This window comes from Crocodylus siamensis, chromosome 6 (assembly GCF_052110815.1).
Source record: "Crocodylus siamensis isolate JL-2025a chromosome 6, ASM5211081v1, whole genome shotgun sequence".
Taxonomy (NCBI): domain Eukaryota; kingdom Metazoa; phylum Chordata; order Crocodylia; family Crocodylidae; genus Crocodylus; species Crocodylus siamensis.
Window position 1 is genome coordinate 71,030,749 of NC_143400.1, and position 15,288 is coordinate 71,046,036.

Below are 15,288 nucleotides of genomic sequence, written 5' to 3' on the forward strand. Positions count from 1 at the left end.
GCTGGAGTATTGCAGCCTGTAGAAGCTAGATGGCCTGAACAGCTTCGGCTGAGGACTGGGTGAAGCAAGCCCTAGTAGGGTTTTGAACAATGGCTAGCCAGAGGGCTTAGAAATTGTGTTTTAGCCAGATGGCTTGGAGTTTATGTTGTAGCCCAGGGGCTTGAGTTTTCTGCTGGTAGTTTTATAAGACCGGAGGACCGGGTGAGGCTGTAGAGGTTGGAGGAGGCCTCATAGGAGCTCCCCAGTAGCATGGGGGTTCCTGGTGCCGGAGAGGGTGCCGTGTTTCGGGGGTGTATAGACCCTGGCCCCAGTGGGGCAGTGTCATGCGGGGGAAGCCCCAGTGCGGGCGAGCGACCTGAGAAGGTGGGTCTGGGGCCAGGCATGGCTACGGCCACCTGAGCCTCAGTGGGGTTGTAAACCCAAGGAGGGGGTGCACTGACCCCAGCCCTGAGAGGGGGCACAGTGCATTGGGGGCCAGGCATGGCTACGGCCACCTGAGCCCCAATTGTGAGAAGGCCCAGGGAGGGGGGCGCACAGAGGAATGGAAGCCCCAGGGAGGGGGGGCACAAGAGAAGCCCCAGAGTGTGGTAGGGGGCGCTAGGAGAGATCACGGCCGCTCCTGGGACCCCACCCCATGACACGCATTAACATCACTAAAAAAGCATTCATCTGTGTTAATGTGCAGTAGCGCCAATTTATGGCACATTAAGATAGCATTTGTCATTACAGGTGCTAAACTTAGCGTGCTGTAATTATGGTGCACTAATAAACATGTAGAAGTGCACTGTGTAATGTGAAAGGAGAATCTCTTAGGCTAGAAAAAGTTGTCACTAGATGAAGCAGATCAATTAATAGAATCATAGAAAATTAGGGTTTGAAGGGACCTTAGGAGGTCATCTAGTATAATCTCCTGCTCGAAGCAGAACCATCCCAAACTATATCATCACAGCCGAAGCTTCACCTAACTGGATCTTAAAAAATTCCAAGGATGGAGAGTCCATAACCTCTCTGGGTAACCTGCTCTATATGTTATACTACACTCCAAGTGGGAAAATTCTTCTGAATATCTAACCTAAACTTCCCTTGCTGCAACTTGAGACTGCTCCTTGTTCTGTAATCTGTCACCACTGAGAACATGCCAGTTCCATTCTTGTTCAAAACCCCTCTTCAGGTAGTTGAAGGCTGCTGTTAAGTCCCCTCTGTCTCCTCTTCTGTAGACTAAATAAGTCCAAAGCCCAGTTCCCTCAGCCTCTCCTCAGAAGTCATGTGCGTCAGCCCCCTCACCATTTTCATTGCTCTTTCCTGGACTCTCCAATTTGTCCATGGCCTTTCTGGAAGAGGGGTCCAAAACTGAACACAGTACTCCAGATGTGGCCTCAACAGTGCCATAGAGGGGAATAATCACTTCCATTCACCTTCTGGCAACACTGCTAGCAGTGCAGTCCAGTATGCCATTAACCTTTTTGGTAACAAGGGCACACTGCTGGCTCATATTTAGCTTATTGTTCACTGTAACCCCCAGGTTGTTTTTGCAGAGCTGCTGCCCAGCCAGTCAGCCCCCAGCCTGTACTGGTGCATAGGACTGTTCTGTCCTAAGAGCAGGACTTTGCATTTGTCCATGTTGAAGCTCATGAAATTCTTCTTGGCCCAATCCTCCAATTTGTCAAAGTCACTCTAAATCCTAGTTCTACCCTCCAGCTTATCTACTACTCCCCACAGCTTGGTGTCATCTGCAAACTTGCTGAGGGTGCACTTTATGCTATTTTCCAAGTTGTTGTTGCAGATATTAAACAAAACCAGCCCCAGTACCAACACCGGGGGCACTCCACTTGATACCTGCTGCCAGCTAGACATCAAGCCATTGATCACTACCCTCTGAGCTTGATGCTCCATCCAGTTTTCTGTTTACCTTAGAGTCCATTCATCCAGCCCGTACTTAGCTTGCCTGCTAGAATGTTGTGGGAGACCGTATCAAAAGCCTTGTTAAAATCAAGGTACACTGTATCCACTGGTCTCTTTCCATCCAGAGAGTCAGTCATCTCACCTCATCTCATATGCTCCATGATTCTTCCAGGAACTGAGGTGAGGCTGATGGGTCTGTGGTTCCCTGGATCCTCCTTTTCCTTTTCTTAAATATGGGCACTATGTTTACCCATTTCCAATCATCTGAACTAGGATTTAGAGTGACTTTGACAAATTGGAGGATTGGGCCAAGAGGAATTTCATGAGCTTCAACCTCTCCTGATCACCATGAACTAAGGTGATAGCCAGCTCTACAGTCATGTCAGCCAACTCCTTGGTTGCATCCAATCTGGCCCCATGGACTTGTATATGTCCAGCTTTTCTAAATAGTAGGAGTGTGCCAAACGGGCCTATTCGATTTGGATTCGGCCTGAACTGGGGACACTGCTTCGATTCGTTGATTAAGATCACTATCCCTGATTCGATATGGGTGAATCCGAATCTGAAGATTTGATGCTGATTCAGAGAATCAGCGATTCAGACATAGATTTCGTAGACATCAGGGCTGGAAGGGACCTCGAGAGATCATCGAGTCCAGCCCCCTGCCCAAAGGGTAGGAAGTCAGCTGGGGTCATAGGATCCCAGCAAGATAAGCATCCAATTTACTCTTGAAGGTGTTCAATGTAGGTGCTTGAACCACCTCTGCTGGCAGACTGTTCCAGACCTTGGGGGCTCGGACAGTAAAGATATTCTTCCTTATGTCCAGCCTGAAGCGGTCTTGCAGGAGTTTGCGACCGTTCGACCTAGTCATCCCTCGGGGCGCTCTGGTGAACAAACGTTCCCCCAGATCCTGGTGGTCACCCCGATAAACTTATAGGTGGCCATCAGATCACCCCTGAGTCTACGCTTTTCCAAGCTAAAGAGTCCCATGTCTCTCAGCCTGTCGTCGTAAGATCTGTTTTCCTGACCTCTGATCATGCGCGTGGCTCTCCTCTGGACTCTCTCAAGCTTCTCCACATCCTTTTTGAATTGTGGAGCCCAAAACTGGACGCAGTACTCCAGCTGCGGCCTCACCAAGGCCGAGTACAAGGGGAGAATGATGTCCCGGGATTTGCTCGAGAAGCATCTATGGATGCAAGCCAGCGTTTTGGTTGCTTTATTAGCCGCAGCATCGCATTGGAGGCTCATGTTCATCTTGTGGTCAATGATGACCCCCAAGTCTTTCTTCTGTAGTGCTATCCAGCGTAGCACTGCTGAGCCTATAAGGATGCTGCAGGTTTTCCCTCCCAAGGTGGAGAACCTTGCATTTTTCGGTGTTAAACACCATCAGGTTCTCGTCCGCCCATTTGCTGAGCCTGTCCAGGTCAGCCTGGATCACCCACCTATCTTCTGGCGTGGATGCTTTGCCCCAAAGTTTGGCGTCATCGGCGAACTTGGCCAGTCCACTCCTGACTCCAGTGTCCACATCATTAATGAAGATGTTGAACAGGATGGGTCCCAGGACAGAGCCTTGAGGGACCCCACTGGTCACAGGGCACCACGATGAGTGACTGCCATCAATTACAACCCTCTGGGTCCAACCACGGAGCCAATTTCCCAGCCAGCGGACCGTGGTGGAGCCAAGGCCACAACTGGTCAGTTTGGCCAAGAGGTGATCGTGGGATACCAGATCAAAAGCTTTTTTGAAGTCAAGATATATGACATTAATCTCATCTCCCTGGTCCAGGTGATAGGTCACCTGGTCATAGAAGGAAATGAGATTGGTCAAACAAGACCTACCCGCAACAAACCCGTGCTGACTATCCCTTAGGATGTTAGCCTGGGCCAGTCCATCAAGGATGGCCTCCTTAATAAACTTTTCTAAGATCTTCCCCAGGATAGAAGTCAGGCTAATGGGCCTGTAGTTAGCCGGATCCACTCTCCTCCCTTTCTTGAAGATCGGCACCACATTGGCCTTCTTCCAGTCTTTGGGCACTACACCGGAGCACCAGGAGTTTTCAAAGATCCGTGCGAGGGGCTGGGCTATGACGCTCGCCAGCTCCTTGAGTACCCTGGGGTGCAGATTGTCAGGGCCGGCTGACTTGAAGGTATCCAGCTTCTCAAGATGTTCCTTCACGAGGTCAGCATTTATGGAGGGTAGGGGATCCCCATCACCCAGATCTCCATGTCCCATAGCAGGCATGGGCGTCCCGTGGGACTGATGAAAGACTGATGCAAAGTACCTATTTAATAGGTTGTCTTTTTCCTGGGCGTCAGTTGTCAGTTGCCCCATCTGGTTTAGCAGGGGTCCAACGTTGCTCTTGCTTTTCCTCCGGCTCTCCACATATCTGAAAGATATAGCTTTAAATATTTCTTCTACATGCCTTGAGGTACCAGGTGTGGCTCATGAATGCTGGGGCAGATGGAGTGTACCACAGGAGAACAGGGGGCCCCACTGCATGTTTGGCAGTGGACCAGAAGTGTACCCCCCCCCCAGTACTTCCCCTGTCTTGGTGATTTGATGTGGAGGGACCCCACATGCCCCCCACAGACCCAGGAGGCACCAGTCACTGAACCGGGTGGGGGCCAGGGCCCACTGCGTGCTCTTCAGCAGACCCTGAAGTGGACTGGAAATAGTTCTGGTCCACTTCCAGGTTTGCTGCTGAGTGCGCTGGGGAGCCCCCTGCACTTCTGTGGGACACTCCATGCATCCCAGCATTGCAGCATTCACCAGCTGCCTGCTACCTAGAGGTATGTAGAAAAAACATTTAAAGTTGTGTCTGTCTGAGTTGCCAGATCTTTCTGAAACTCTCCGAATCGATTCAGAGGGTTCCAGTTCGATTTGGAAAAATTATAGGGTCCTCTGATTTCAATTTGGATTCAGAGATTCTGCCACTGAATTGGGCTGAATCTCTGCTGAATCAAATCAGGGACCGAAGCTTCGTACAGCTGTACTAAATAGTCCCCAACCTGTTCTTTTTCCATTGTTGGTTGCTCAGCTCCTCCCCAAACTGTGGTGCCAGGTGCAGTAATCTGGAAGCTGACTTTGCCTGTGAAAACTGAAGTGAAAAAGGCATTGAGTAATTCAGCCTTTTCTGCATCCTCTGTTACTCGGCTGCCTCCCAACCTAGTTGTGCCAGAATGTGTCCTGGTGCAGCTAATCTACTTCACTGGAGAAAATGGCTGTCACCTGTTGTTCTGTCAGGTTGGGCCCTGACTGCTGCCAGGAGCAGCTGGGGTCCCAATTCTATGGGACAACACTTAGGCATGCCTCTGTCTCTGAAGATGGAGGAACTGTCAGATTCCCCAGGCATGCATCTCTGCAAATGGGGAAACCAAAGCATGCCTGCTAGGTTTCCCCACACACATGTGCCTTGGGATTCCAACTTGGGGCATGCATCTGCATCTATTTGCAGAGGTGCGTCTCAGGCCAGGGTGCAGCAGCATGATATTCACTTGGAGAGTCCCCTGCTGGGAGACTTGCAGAATATGCCTCTGTAAATGGGGGAACCTCAGCAGGCAGTACCAGGTCTGATCCTATGAACCCTAGGAATTTATGTTCATGTTGTGTGCCGAATCAGGCTCCTGAAGCCCCAGAAGTTCCTGCCCAGGGAAGCTGAAGAGCACAGGCAGATCTGAGCTGCCCACAACTCGCCTGTCATGAAGCGAACAGATGTTTGCTGCAAAAGAGCAGCAGAAATGTATATCACCTATGTTACAACTATAACTTTTGGGCATTTGTGACATGACACAAGGCATGGAAGACTGCTTGCTTGTGTTTTATGCTGTCATAAACAAGTTAATGGCAGCAGAAAGGTGATGTCTATTTCCAGTCTTCTCACAGGTGAGCAGTTATTCATATTAGCAGTGCCATGAGAATAAAAAACAACTAATCCATAGACATTTTAAGTAATACAGTTTTTAAAAGTTTGGACAATGTAAGTTTTATGTACTCATGCGGAGGCAATTTTCAGGTCTCAACTAGGAAGCTCAAGATAAGAAATTGTTTATATAACGCTGGAAATGCCTCCCACACTTAAGTCATGTTGATGCAATTTCCAGAACTTCTTATGCCAGTGTAGCATTTGTATAGTACCAATGGAGGGACTTGTGTTATGGGTGGATTCTGTGTTTCAAAGTGGCAATGACATAAAAATCTAATTTGTGGTCTTCACTCTGGAAAAATAGAACCACATTCAAAGAGGATAGTAAAACACTATTAGTTACTCATAGAAGAATCCTGAAGAGTCTAGAGCAAGAGTTGGCAACATTTTTGGCATGGTGGGCCAAACTGATGGAATTAGCTCCTCAAGCAGGCTGCTGCTGCCTCCCCATTTCCATGTTGCCACCAATCTGTTGCTCCATTACTTGCTGATATTCTGCCTTGGTGGGTCAGATATGGCCTTTGGGTCTTAGATTGCTAAGATTGTGCTCTAGAGGGATGTAAAACCACTTACTCTGTAATATGCTTGAAAATGAAATCCCATTGCCTGCCTTTGAAAAGGTAGGGGGGAAGGGTATTGGCAGGAGGTGGAGAGTGAGAGGTAGAATATAAAAGGCACATACTGCTTGCTATTGTACAGAAAAACCTGAAAGCAGTGGCAGTATTGTGATATCGGTGAGATTCTTCAGCAATTGAGGACGAGAAGGAAGGATTCTTAGTAAGGAGAGGAGCCTGGCTGGGGCCACACTGAAGAATCCTATGGAAGAACAGGGGTGGAAAGACTGATAACAAGTGGACTGGTGGAGAAGTGGAGTTGGGGATGAATGTGGTTGGAGTGAAAATGCTTGGAGCGCATGTTTCTCTGTAGCACTGTCTAAACATAACAGTCCATTGATACCATGGCGGGCCAGGTGCAACAGGGGCTTGTAATTGCACTGAAGCTAAAGGGCATGGGTAAATCTTTTGTTTTGTGTTTACCCTACTAAGAGAAGACTTCTCAATTTTGGTTGGAGGATCATATTATCTTAACAGTAAAATCAGGTAGACAGTCAATTAGGGAAAAGTGAGGAGTAGGTGCACAAGGAAAAAAACAGGGAAATGTCATGGTAAAGGTCTACTATTATCTAATCAGAGGGAGGAGACTACCTTGCAGCTGAAAGGAGAACAGCTGAATGTGTGGTATGTGGTGTCGCAGATGTGTCTACAGTACCACATACCACACAGCTGCACTTGTCTGGACCCAGCCCAAGAGGCCAACCCCTAGCTCAAAGTAGGACCATCCCCAACTAAATCATCCTACCCAAGGCTTTATCTAGTTGGGTCTTAAAAACCTCCAAGGATGGAGAATCCACCACCTCTCCAGGCAACCTGTTCCAGTGTTTTACTCCCCACCTGGTGAGAGAGTTTTTACTAATACTGAACCTCAACTTCTCTTGCTGCAACTTGAGACCCTTGCTCCTTGTTCTGAAATCTGCCACCACTTAGAACAGTCTAACTCCATCCTCTTTGCAACCACCCTTTGGCTAGTTGAAAGCTGCTATCAAATTCCTTCTCAGTCTTCTCTTCTGCAGACCAAAAAAGCCCACTTCCCTCAATCTTTCCTCATAAGTCTTGTGCCCCACCCCCCTCATCATTTTTTTTTTTTGCCCTCTGCTAGACTCTCTCCAATTTGTCCACATCCTTTCTGTAGCAAGGGGTCCCAAAACTGTACTTCAGATATGGCCTCACCAGTGCCATAGAGGGGAATAATCACTTCCCTGAATCTGCTGGCAGCACCCCTACTGATGTAGCCCAGTATGCTGTTAGGCTTCTTGGCAAAAAGGGCACACTGTTGCCTTATATTCAGCGTACTGTCCACTGTAAGCCTCAGGTCCTTTTCTGCAGAGCTGCTGCTTAGCCAGTTGGTCCCTAGTCTCTATCGGCACATGGGACTTTTCTGTCCTGGGTGCAGAACATGTACTTGTCCTTATTAAATTTCCTGAGATTTCTTTTGGTACAGTTATCCAGTTTGTTGAGATCTCTCTGAATCCAAGCCGTACCCTTCAGCTTGGTGTCATCTGCAAACTTGCTGAGCATGCACTTGAATCCATCTTCCAGGTCATTGCTGAAGATATTGAACAAAACTGGCCCTTGGACTGACACCTGGGGCAATCCACTTGATATTGGCTGCCAACCGGACATCAAGTCATTGATTACTGTCCTCTGAGCCTGACCATCCAGCTAGTTTTGTCTACCTTACAGCCCATTCATCCTACCCATACTTCCTGAGCTTGCTTGCAAGAATATTGTGGGAGACTGTATCAGAAGACTTGCGAAGTTCAAGGTATATCACGTCTACTGCTCTCCCCACATCCACACAGCCAGTCACCTCGTCATAGCAGGCAATCGGGATGGTCAAGCGTGACTTGCCCTTGTGAATCCATCCTGACTGTTACTAATCAGCTTCTTCAAGTGCTTAGAAAAGGATTCCTTGAGGACCTCTTCATGTTTTTTCTGGAACTGAGGTCAGGCAGACTGCTCTGTAGTTCCCTGGATCCTCCTTCCCTTTTTTAAAGATGGGTACTATGTGTGTATTTTTTCAGTCATCTGGGACCTCACAGTCTCCACAAGCTAGAGGTCAGTGGCTCTGCAATCACATAATATTCTGCTATACTTTCTAGTCTTCCTGTGCATTGGCATGGTTTGTCCTTGTGCCCTCAGTAAGGTTTCTTTAAAATACAGCCAGTTCTCCTGGATGCCCTTCTCCTTCAGACTGGTCTCCCAGTCTGCCCATCAGTTCCCTGAGTGAGTCAAAGTCTGCTTTTGTGAAGCCAAGGGTCCTTACTCTGCTGCTCTCTATCTTTCCTTTTCTCAGGATCCTCATCTCATGGCCACTGCTGCCCAAATTGCCATCTACTACTATATTCCCCACTAATTCTTTCCTGTTTGTGAGCAGCAGGTCAAGAACAGCATGGCTCCTAGTTGGCCTCTCCAACACTGGCACCAGGAAGTTGTCCCCAACAGTCTCCAAAAACTTCCTGGATTGTCTGTGGACTGCTGTATTGCCTGCCTAGCAGATGTTGGGGTGATCATGGGGGACTTCAATCACTTGAAGTCCCCCATGAGAACCAGGGCCTGTGGTCTGGAAATTTCCGCTCTGTGTTCAAAATAAGCCTCATCTACTTTATCCTCCTGGTCTGGTGGTCTGTAGCAGACACCCACCACAACATGACCCTTGTTGTTCTCCCCTCTGACCCTAACCTGGAGACTCTCAACAGGCCAATTCATACTGGAGCTCTCAGCAATCATGCAGCTCTCTTGCATAAAGTGCAACTCTTCCTCCTCTTCTCCCCTGCCTTGTAGGGCTGTGTGAAGCTTTGGTCGCTGATTTGATTCAGTGGAGATTTGGCCCAGTTCAGCGGCTGTATCTCTGAATCCGAACCGAATCAGGAGTCCCTTTAATCTCTTCAAATCGAATTGGAACCCTCTGATTTGATTTGGAGAGATTTGACGTTTTGGCCATAAACACAGCTTTACATATTTTTTCTACATACCTTGAGGTACCAGGTGTGGCTCATGATCACTGAGATGGTGGGGCGGATGGAGCGTCCCCCGGGAGTGTGGCTGGTTCCCAGCACGTTCAGTGGCACACCTGGAAGCAGACCAGAAGCACTTTCAGTCCACTTCCGGGTCTGCTGCTGAGCATGCAGGGGGACTGCCCCTGCACTCCCATGGGATGCTCCATCTGCCCCACCATCTCAGTGTTCACGAGTTGCGCCTAGTACCTTGAGGTATGTAAAAAAAAACTTGTAAAATTGTGTCTATGGCTGAATCGCTGATTCTCTGAATCAGAATCGAATCTTCAGATTCAGATTTGGCCAAATCGAATTGGGGCAGTGATCCTAATCAATGAATTGAATCACTGTCCCCTGAATTGGGCTGAATCTGAATTGACTATGGCCTGCCTCACACACCCCTACTGCCTTGTCCCTCCTGAACAGTTTATCTCTATCCATGACAATTCTCCAGACATGGAAGTCTTTGTTATTCCAACAATATCACAGATTCTTGATTATGCAAGGATTTCCAATTCTTCCTGCTTGTTTTGCAGGCTCCTTGTATTCATGTACAGCAGGGGCAAGCAATTATTTCAGGTGGAGGGCTGCTTGATGAGTTTTGGCAAGCTGTCGGGGGCCGCAAGGGCAGCCCTGCCCCTTCAGTTTGCCCACCCCCTTGTTGCCATCTTGGGACTGGAAGTCCTGCCCCCTGACCTTTGCCACTGGAAGCCCCGCCCCGACCTCTGACCTTTGCCACCAGCAGTCCATCCCCTTGCACAACTTATCAGGTAGCAAGGGGTTGTGACCCCTCTAACATCCTGCCCCAGCAGTGGGGCTTCAGGGGCATCAGACCTCCCCCAGAACTTTCCCCCTACCTATGTCAGCTGGTCCCAAAAGGAGGAGGCTCCTGCCACTTCTACTGGCCAGTGCCGACCCAGTTGGGCTTGCCCCGTCCCTAGCAGCACCTGGTAGGCTGGCTTCAGCCACATGCTGCTCCGAATGGGACGGACTGTACTCACCAGGAAAAGCGGCATGCAGCTGAAGTTGGCTTCTCACGTGCGGCTGAGGATGGGAGGAGCCCGGCCAGGTCTCCACTGGCCAGCTGAAGCAGCAGTGGAGCCGTGTGCTGCTCGGGATGGGACAAGCCTGGCTGGAGTGGCAGGGCTCAGCTGCACTTTCCCCCTGCCTGTGCCGGTCAGTCCCGAGCAGCACATGGCTCCGCCACCACTTCTGCTGGCTGGTGCTGACCCGGCTGGGCTCCTCCCATTCCCAGCAGGACGTGGGAAGCTGGCTTCAGCTGCATGCTGCTCCAGATGGGATGGGCCTGGCTGGGTCTGAAGTGGCGGCAGAGCCATGTGCTGCTTGGGACTGACGGGCGCAGGCAGGGGGAAAATGCAGCTGAGCCCTTGCCGGTCCAGCTGGGCTCATCCTGTCCTGAGCGGCACATGGCTCTGCCACCATCTCTCCTCCCTGGTGCTGACTGGGCCGGAGCTGTGGTCCAGCTGCTGCTTCCCTCCCCAGTGCCAGCCCAGCCCGACCCTGCATGGCCCGAGTGACATGGCATGGCATGGGGAAAGCCTGCCCAGCAGCTGCTTTCCTAGTCTTACCCTCAGGGTAGGGCCCTGTCCAGTCCTGTGCAGGAGCAGAAGGTGGTCCAGACACTGTTTCCCCTCACCAGCGCCACAGGTTCTGGCCCAGCCCTCCTGCCCCTCTCAAGCTGCAAATGTGGCCTGAGCCGGGGTGGGGCGAGGCTAGCTGGGTCAGGCGGAGGTCAGGGTTAGTTGCCTCACAACCAGAACCTAAGGAAACAGCCAGAGGTGCTGCAGCCGGTGGCTGGTGCCACCGGAGGCTTTTAGAGTGGCAGTCACTATTGTTGGATTTTGAAGGGGCCGGATCCAGCCCGTGGGCCATATTTTGCCCACCCCTGATGTACAGCCACGTGATGTAACTAGCTGATTACCCTACTTTTTAAGAAGAATGAGGAGGTCTCCTCTCTTGTCTCCTTCAGCTTGTGCTTCCTGGAGGTTCAGTCTCCTTCACTGGAAGTTTTTAAGAGTGGATTAGGTCAATGTGTCAATATGTGTAAAATGGTGTACATCCACTTATTACTGGATGGTATCTGCCAGATTAGATGACTCTTAGCAGTCCTTTGCAGCCCTGTGATTCGTTGCCCTCTATAATGGAGAGTGAATCCATTCAGTTTCTGGGCTCATTGTCTGTCTTCTACCACACTCTTGGTTGACTCATAGCCTTAGAAAACTTTCCCCCTGTTATGTATATGGGGCACTCTTTACTAGCCTGAAGTAAGTTTCAGTGAGCCTGCTGTCATAACCCTGGAGGATTTGGTCTGAAGGCAGTTGGGTCCCTGTGTCCATTGCTTAGAAGTCTCATGAAATCTTGAAAGGGAGCCTTGACATCTGGAACAAGGAAGAAAAATTTCATGGAACGGAAGAACAGCAGATTATAATGTCTTTCTTTTACTAAAATGAGGTGAAAATACAAAATATGTGAGGAATGTACTACACTGGTACCCAATATGCAGTGTGGAACATGTCTATATTAAAAAAAAAATTATATGGCTCATTTGATGTTTTAAGGGCTAACTTTAATCTGTAATAATTTGAGAAAAATACTCTTTACAGGATGAGCTTACGGCAGTGAATGTAAAACAAGGTTTCAATAATCAACCGGCTTTCTCTGGAGATGAGCATGGATCTGCTAGAAATATTGTCATTAATGCCTCAAAGGTAAGGCTAGGTCTGTTAATCTCATTTAAAAGCTATGTGTGTGTCAGTGTTCGCTACTTAATTTGGGTTTTCAGGTGGCTGTATATTGCCTAAAATTTATAAGTTGGCACTGGGTTTTTGTTGTTGTGATGACTCTCTTGTATATGTTGGCAGTCTTGGTATTCCAGTTAATTATAAAACTAATGTGAAACTGCTAGGAATCAAATGCTGTTTTTTTTCTGTGGGTTATTATGCTGGTCTTCAGATGCTAGGAAAAATGGGTACTAAAAACATGACAACATACCAGGTAGCACATCAACTTGTAACATTTAAATCTGGAAAAGATAATTATTATTTTTTTTAAGTCTCTTTTCTTACTTTCCCAGTCTCGAAAGGCAATAAGGGCCTTTTCTGACAGGCAATCATGGATGGCATTTAAAACCCCAACAATAAGTTGGGACTTTAAGTATTCTAGCCGGTTACTTGCTGCCAAGGAATGCTTCACCATCAGTTTTTGCTGGGTGTTGAACATGTTATCCATTCTGTTTTAATGGGCTGTTTTTGAAAAAATGTGTTTCTGAGCTGTGTTTTCTGAAGCTTCAGTTAACTTGATTCTAAAAATTAGAAAAGATTAAGGTGGCTCAAACTCAATAAAATATTAGATAGAAGGCAGGGCAAGGTGGCTGCTGGTTCAGCTTCCTGTATAAAAGCATACCACCCTGTTCTGCCTGACTTCAGACTGTCTCTCCCTAGTAAAATTATTAGTAAGTCATCTTCTAGGTTGTTACAGCTAGTCAGACTTCTTTGGGGGGGGAACTTTAAAAAAAATAAATCTCTTTTTATTAACCCTTTTTTCCTGTCTCCTCTACTTCCTGTTATTTTATTTGACTAAAGGGGAGGAGGAGTAGTGGAAGAAAAAGAAAAAGTGCTGGTTTTATTCTGCATGGGTATTATTATTTCATATATATTGGACATGCAAATATTTGGTTTAGAAATTTTATTTTACATTTTAAAATTTTGTGTAAAAACAGTTAAAAGTGGCACTACGTGTTACTCTTTTTTTGTTCAGGGCTCATGCAGCCTTTATGTTGTGAATGTGTAACTCTCAGAATAAATTGGTAAATATAGTAAATATAATTGAGATGTGTATATAATGAAAAGGCATTCTTTTACTGACAAAATATTAAGGTGTTGCTATATTTTTGTGATTGTCCTCTAAGGCTGCTACCTGTAGACACTTCCTTTGTCTGTTTTGATTTGAATTTTGTTATACAATGGAAATATCTTAACTGTTTGAAAATGCAATTTTTAAAAAAAAAATTGAGGAAGAGCTTAATATTACCGAGTGTTCTTTTTATTCTATAAGACTTAAATTTGTTCAATAACTATTAGAGATTTTCTTTTGGAATGAAAACTTTAACCAGGTGGAAATTGTCTCCATGAAGACTTAAAAACATTTCAGGGTTGTTTTCTTAAGTGTCTGTCAATATAAATAGGTTGCGTGTGGTGATCTATTTTGTTTTTTTGGAAAAATTAATTTGGATAGTTGGGGGTTTTTTTTCTTCTTATCCTACCTAAAAGCCAGGAAACGGCATTTCCTATAGCATTTTTTTTACTTATCCAGTATTTTTTGATCTTTTCTATCTCATGAGACAGTCCAGTCTTTCAAGACTTAAGGGTTTTGTGTAGCTATTTGTACATTTATTTGCTCATCCAAACTTTGTTAGGGTTTGCTTATCATGACTGATGAATGAAAGTAATTGAATGCTGTCCTTGACATGACAATTAGCTTTTAAATAGAACTTATACCTCCACACACTCTGGTACCTTGAATGTCCCCAGAGATTTGATAAGCACTCCCTTAACTTTAAGCAGGGTCTGGTGCTGCCCATGCATCTTGGATTGGACCTGCACACTACATGCTGTGCACTCTGGGCCAGCCCACATACAGCACACTAGCTCTGTCCCTGCATGTTTCCTTGCATGTGGCCTGCAGGGGCAGCCTGTGGACCTGATCCAGTGTGTGGATTGGCACTGTCCCAGTGCCTGCTGGGCCTTATAAGTTTGATCCGCTGACTTGAGGCACAGAAGTAGTCGCACTGAAATGGGACTTTTCAGTTAGGTTCTTTTGCCAAAGTGGAACGTACCAGGTAACTTTGAGAATCCTTCTGTTCACTGCTTTACGCTATTGACCTATGGCTTTTATTACTGAGAGAGAATGCAATAATGTTGCACTGGTGTGGAGCATCAGGAGACTCTGTAACTGACAGGTCCAGGGAATTCCAGTGTAATTGTATTAATAGGTAGCTTAGATCAGAGTGGTGACTAAATCTATTCAAATGAGAATCTTGTGTGTTTCAGTGTATAATAGACATTTGCTTACATGTTGCCATTTTTTTCCCCCCACCAGATTGGCGCTTATTTTAGCAGCATATTAGCAGAAAAGCTAAAACTTAATACTTTCCAGGACACGGGAAAGAAGAAACCACAAGTAAATGCCAAAGACAATTATTGGCTGGTTACTGCTCGTTCTCAGAGTGCAATTCATAACTGGTTCACAGATTTAGCAGGAAATAAACCACTGCCCATTTTAGCAAAAAAGGTACAATCTTAATTATTGCTTTTGGGTTTTTTTGGGTTTTTTGGGGTGGGTGGGAGGGGTAGCTGACTTTGCAGCTGGGCATAAGAGAAGGGCCATATTTGTATATACCAATTTAACTAGATAAATATGTATCCAAACTTCTTATTGTTAACAAGCAACTATCATGTTTTATGTGAAACTGAGTGAGCTTTGTAAAAATAAATGCATAAGGTAGTAATGTGTGGTATGGATGCAGATGAATCTGGAGGACACGACAGTCATTTGTAGATGCACAAGAAGTTTTCTGTATTTAAGTGTATGATAATGGGAAGATTGGATGTACCTTGGTGAGTAATCTGGGAATACAAACATTGGTGAGCTTCAACAAGAGTATTGTGTTACATTTTTAAATGTCTGCTATCCTTATCTTTGCATCTTGCCATCCTTAATAAGACAAGAGTGTAAAATTCTCAAACTTAGTCTAAACTCCTATAAAGGGTCTTTAAATGCCCTTATTAACCAAGACCAAAGTTAAGCTTGGATAACCAGATTCTTTGTCTA

At 46.8% G+C, this 15,288-nt stretch overlaps 1 protein-coding gene across 8 annotated transcripts in view; it reads left to right on the forward strand.

Moving 5' to 3' along the window:
* Positions 1–15,288, forward strand: part of MED12L (mediator complex subunit 12L) — a 315,648-nt gene that overhangs the window by 22,358 nt on the left and 278,002 nt on the right. For all 8 annotated transcript variants that reach the window (XM_090055417.1, XM_090055416.1, XM_090055409.1 and 5 more), the window contains exons 2-3: positions 12,063–12,167; positions 14,557–14,748. In XM_090055417.1, coding sequence (XP_089911543.1) covers positions 12,063–12,167; positions 14,557–14,748 — 297 coding nt within the window. The remainder of the gene's footprint in view (positions 1–12,062; positions 12,168–14,556; positions 14,749–15,288) is intronic.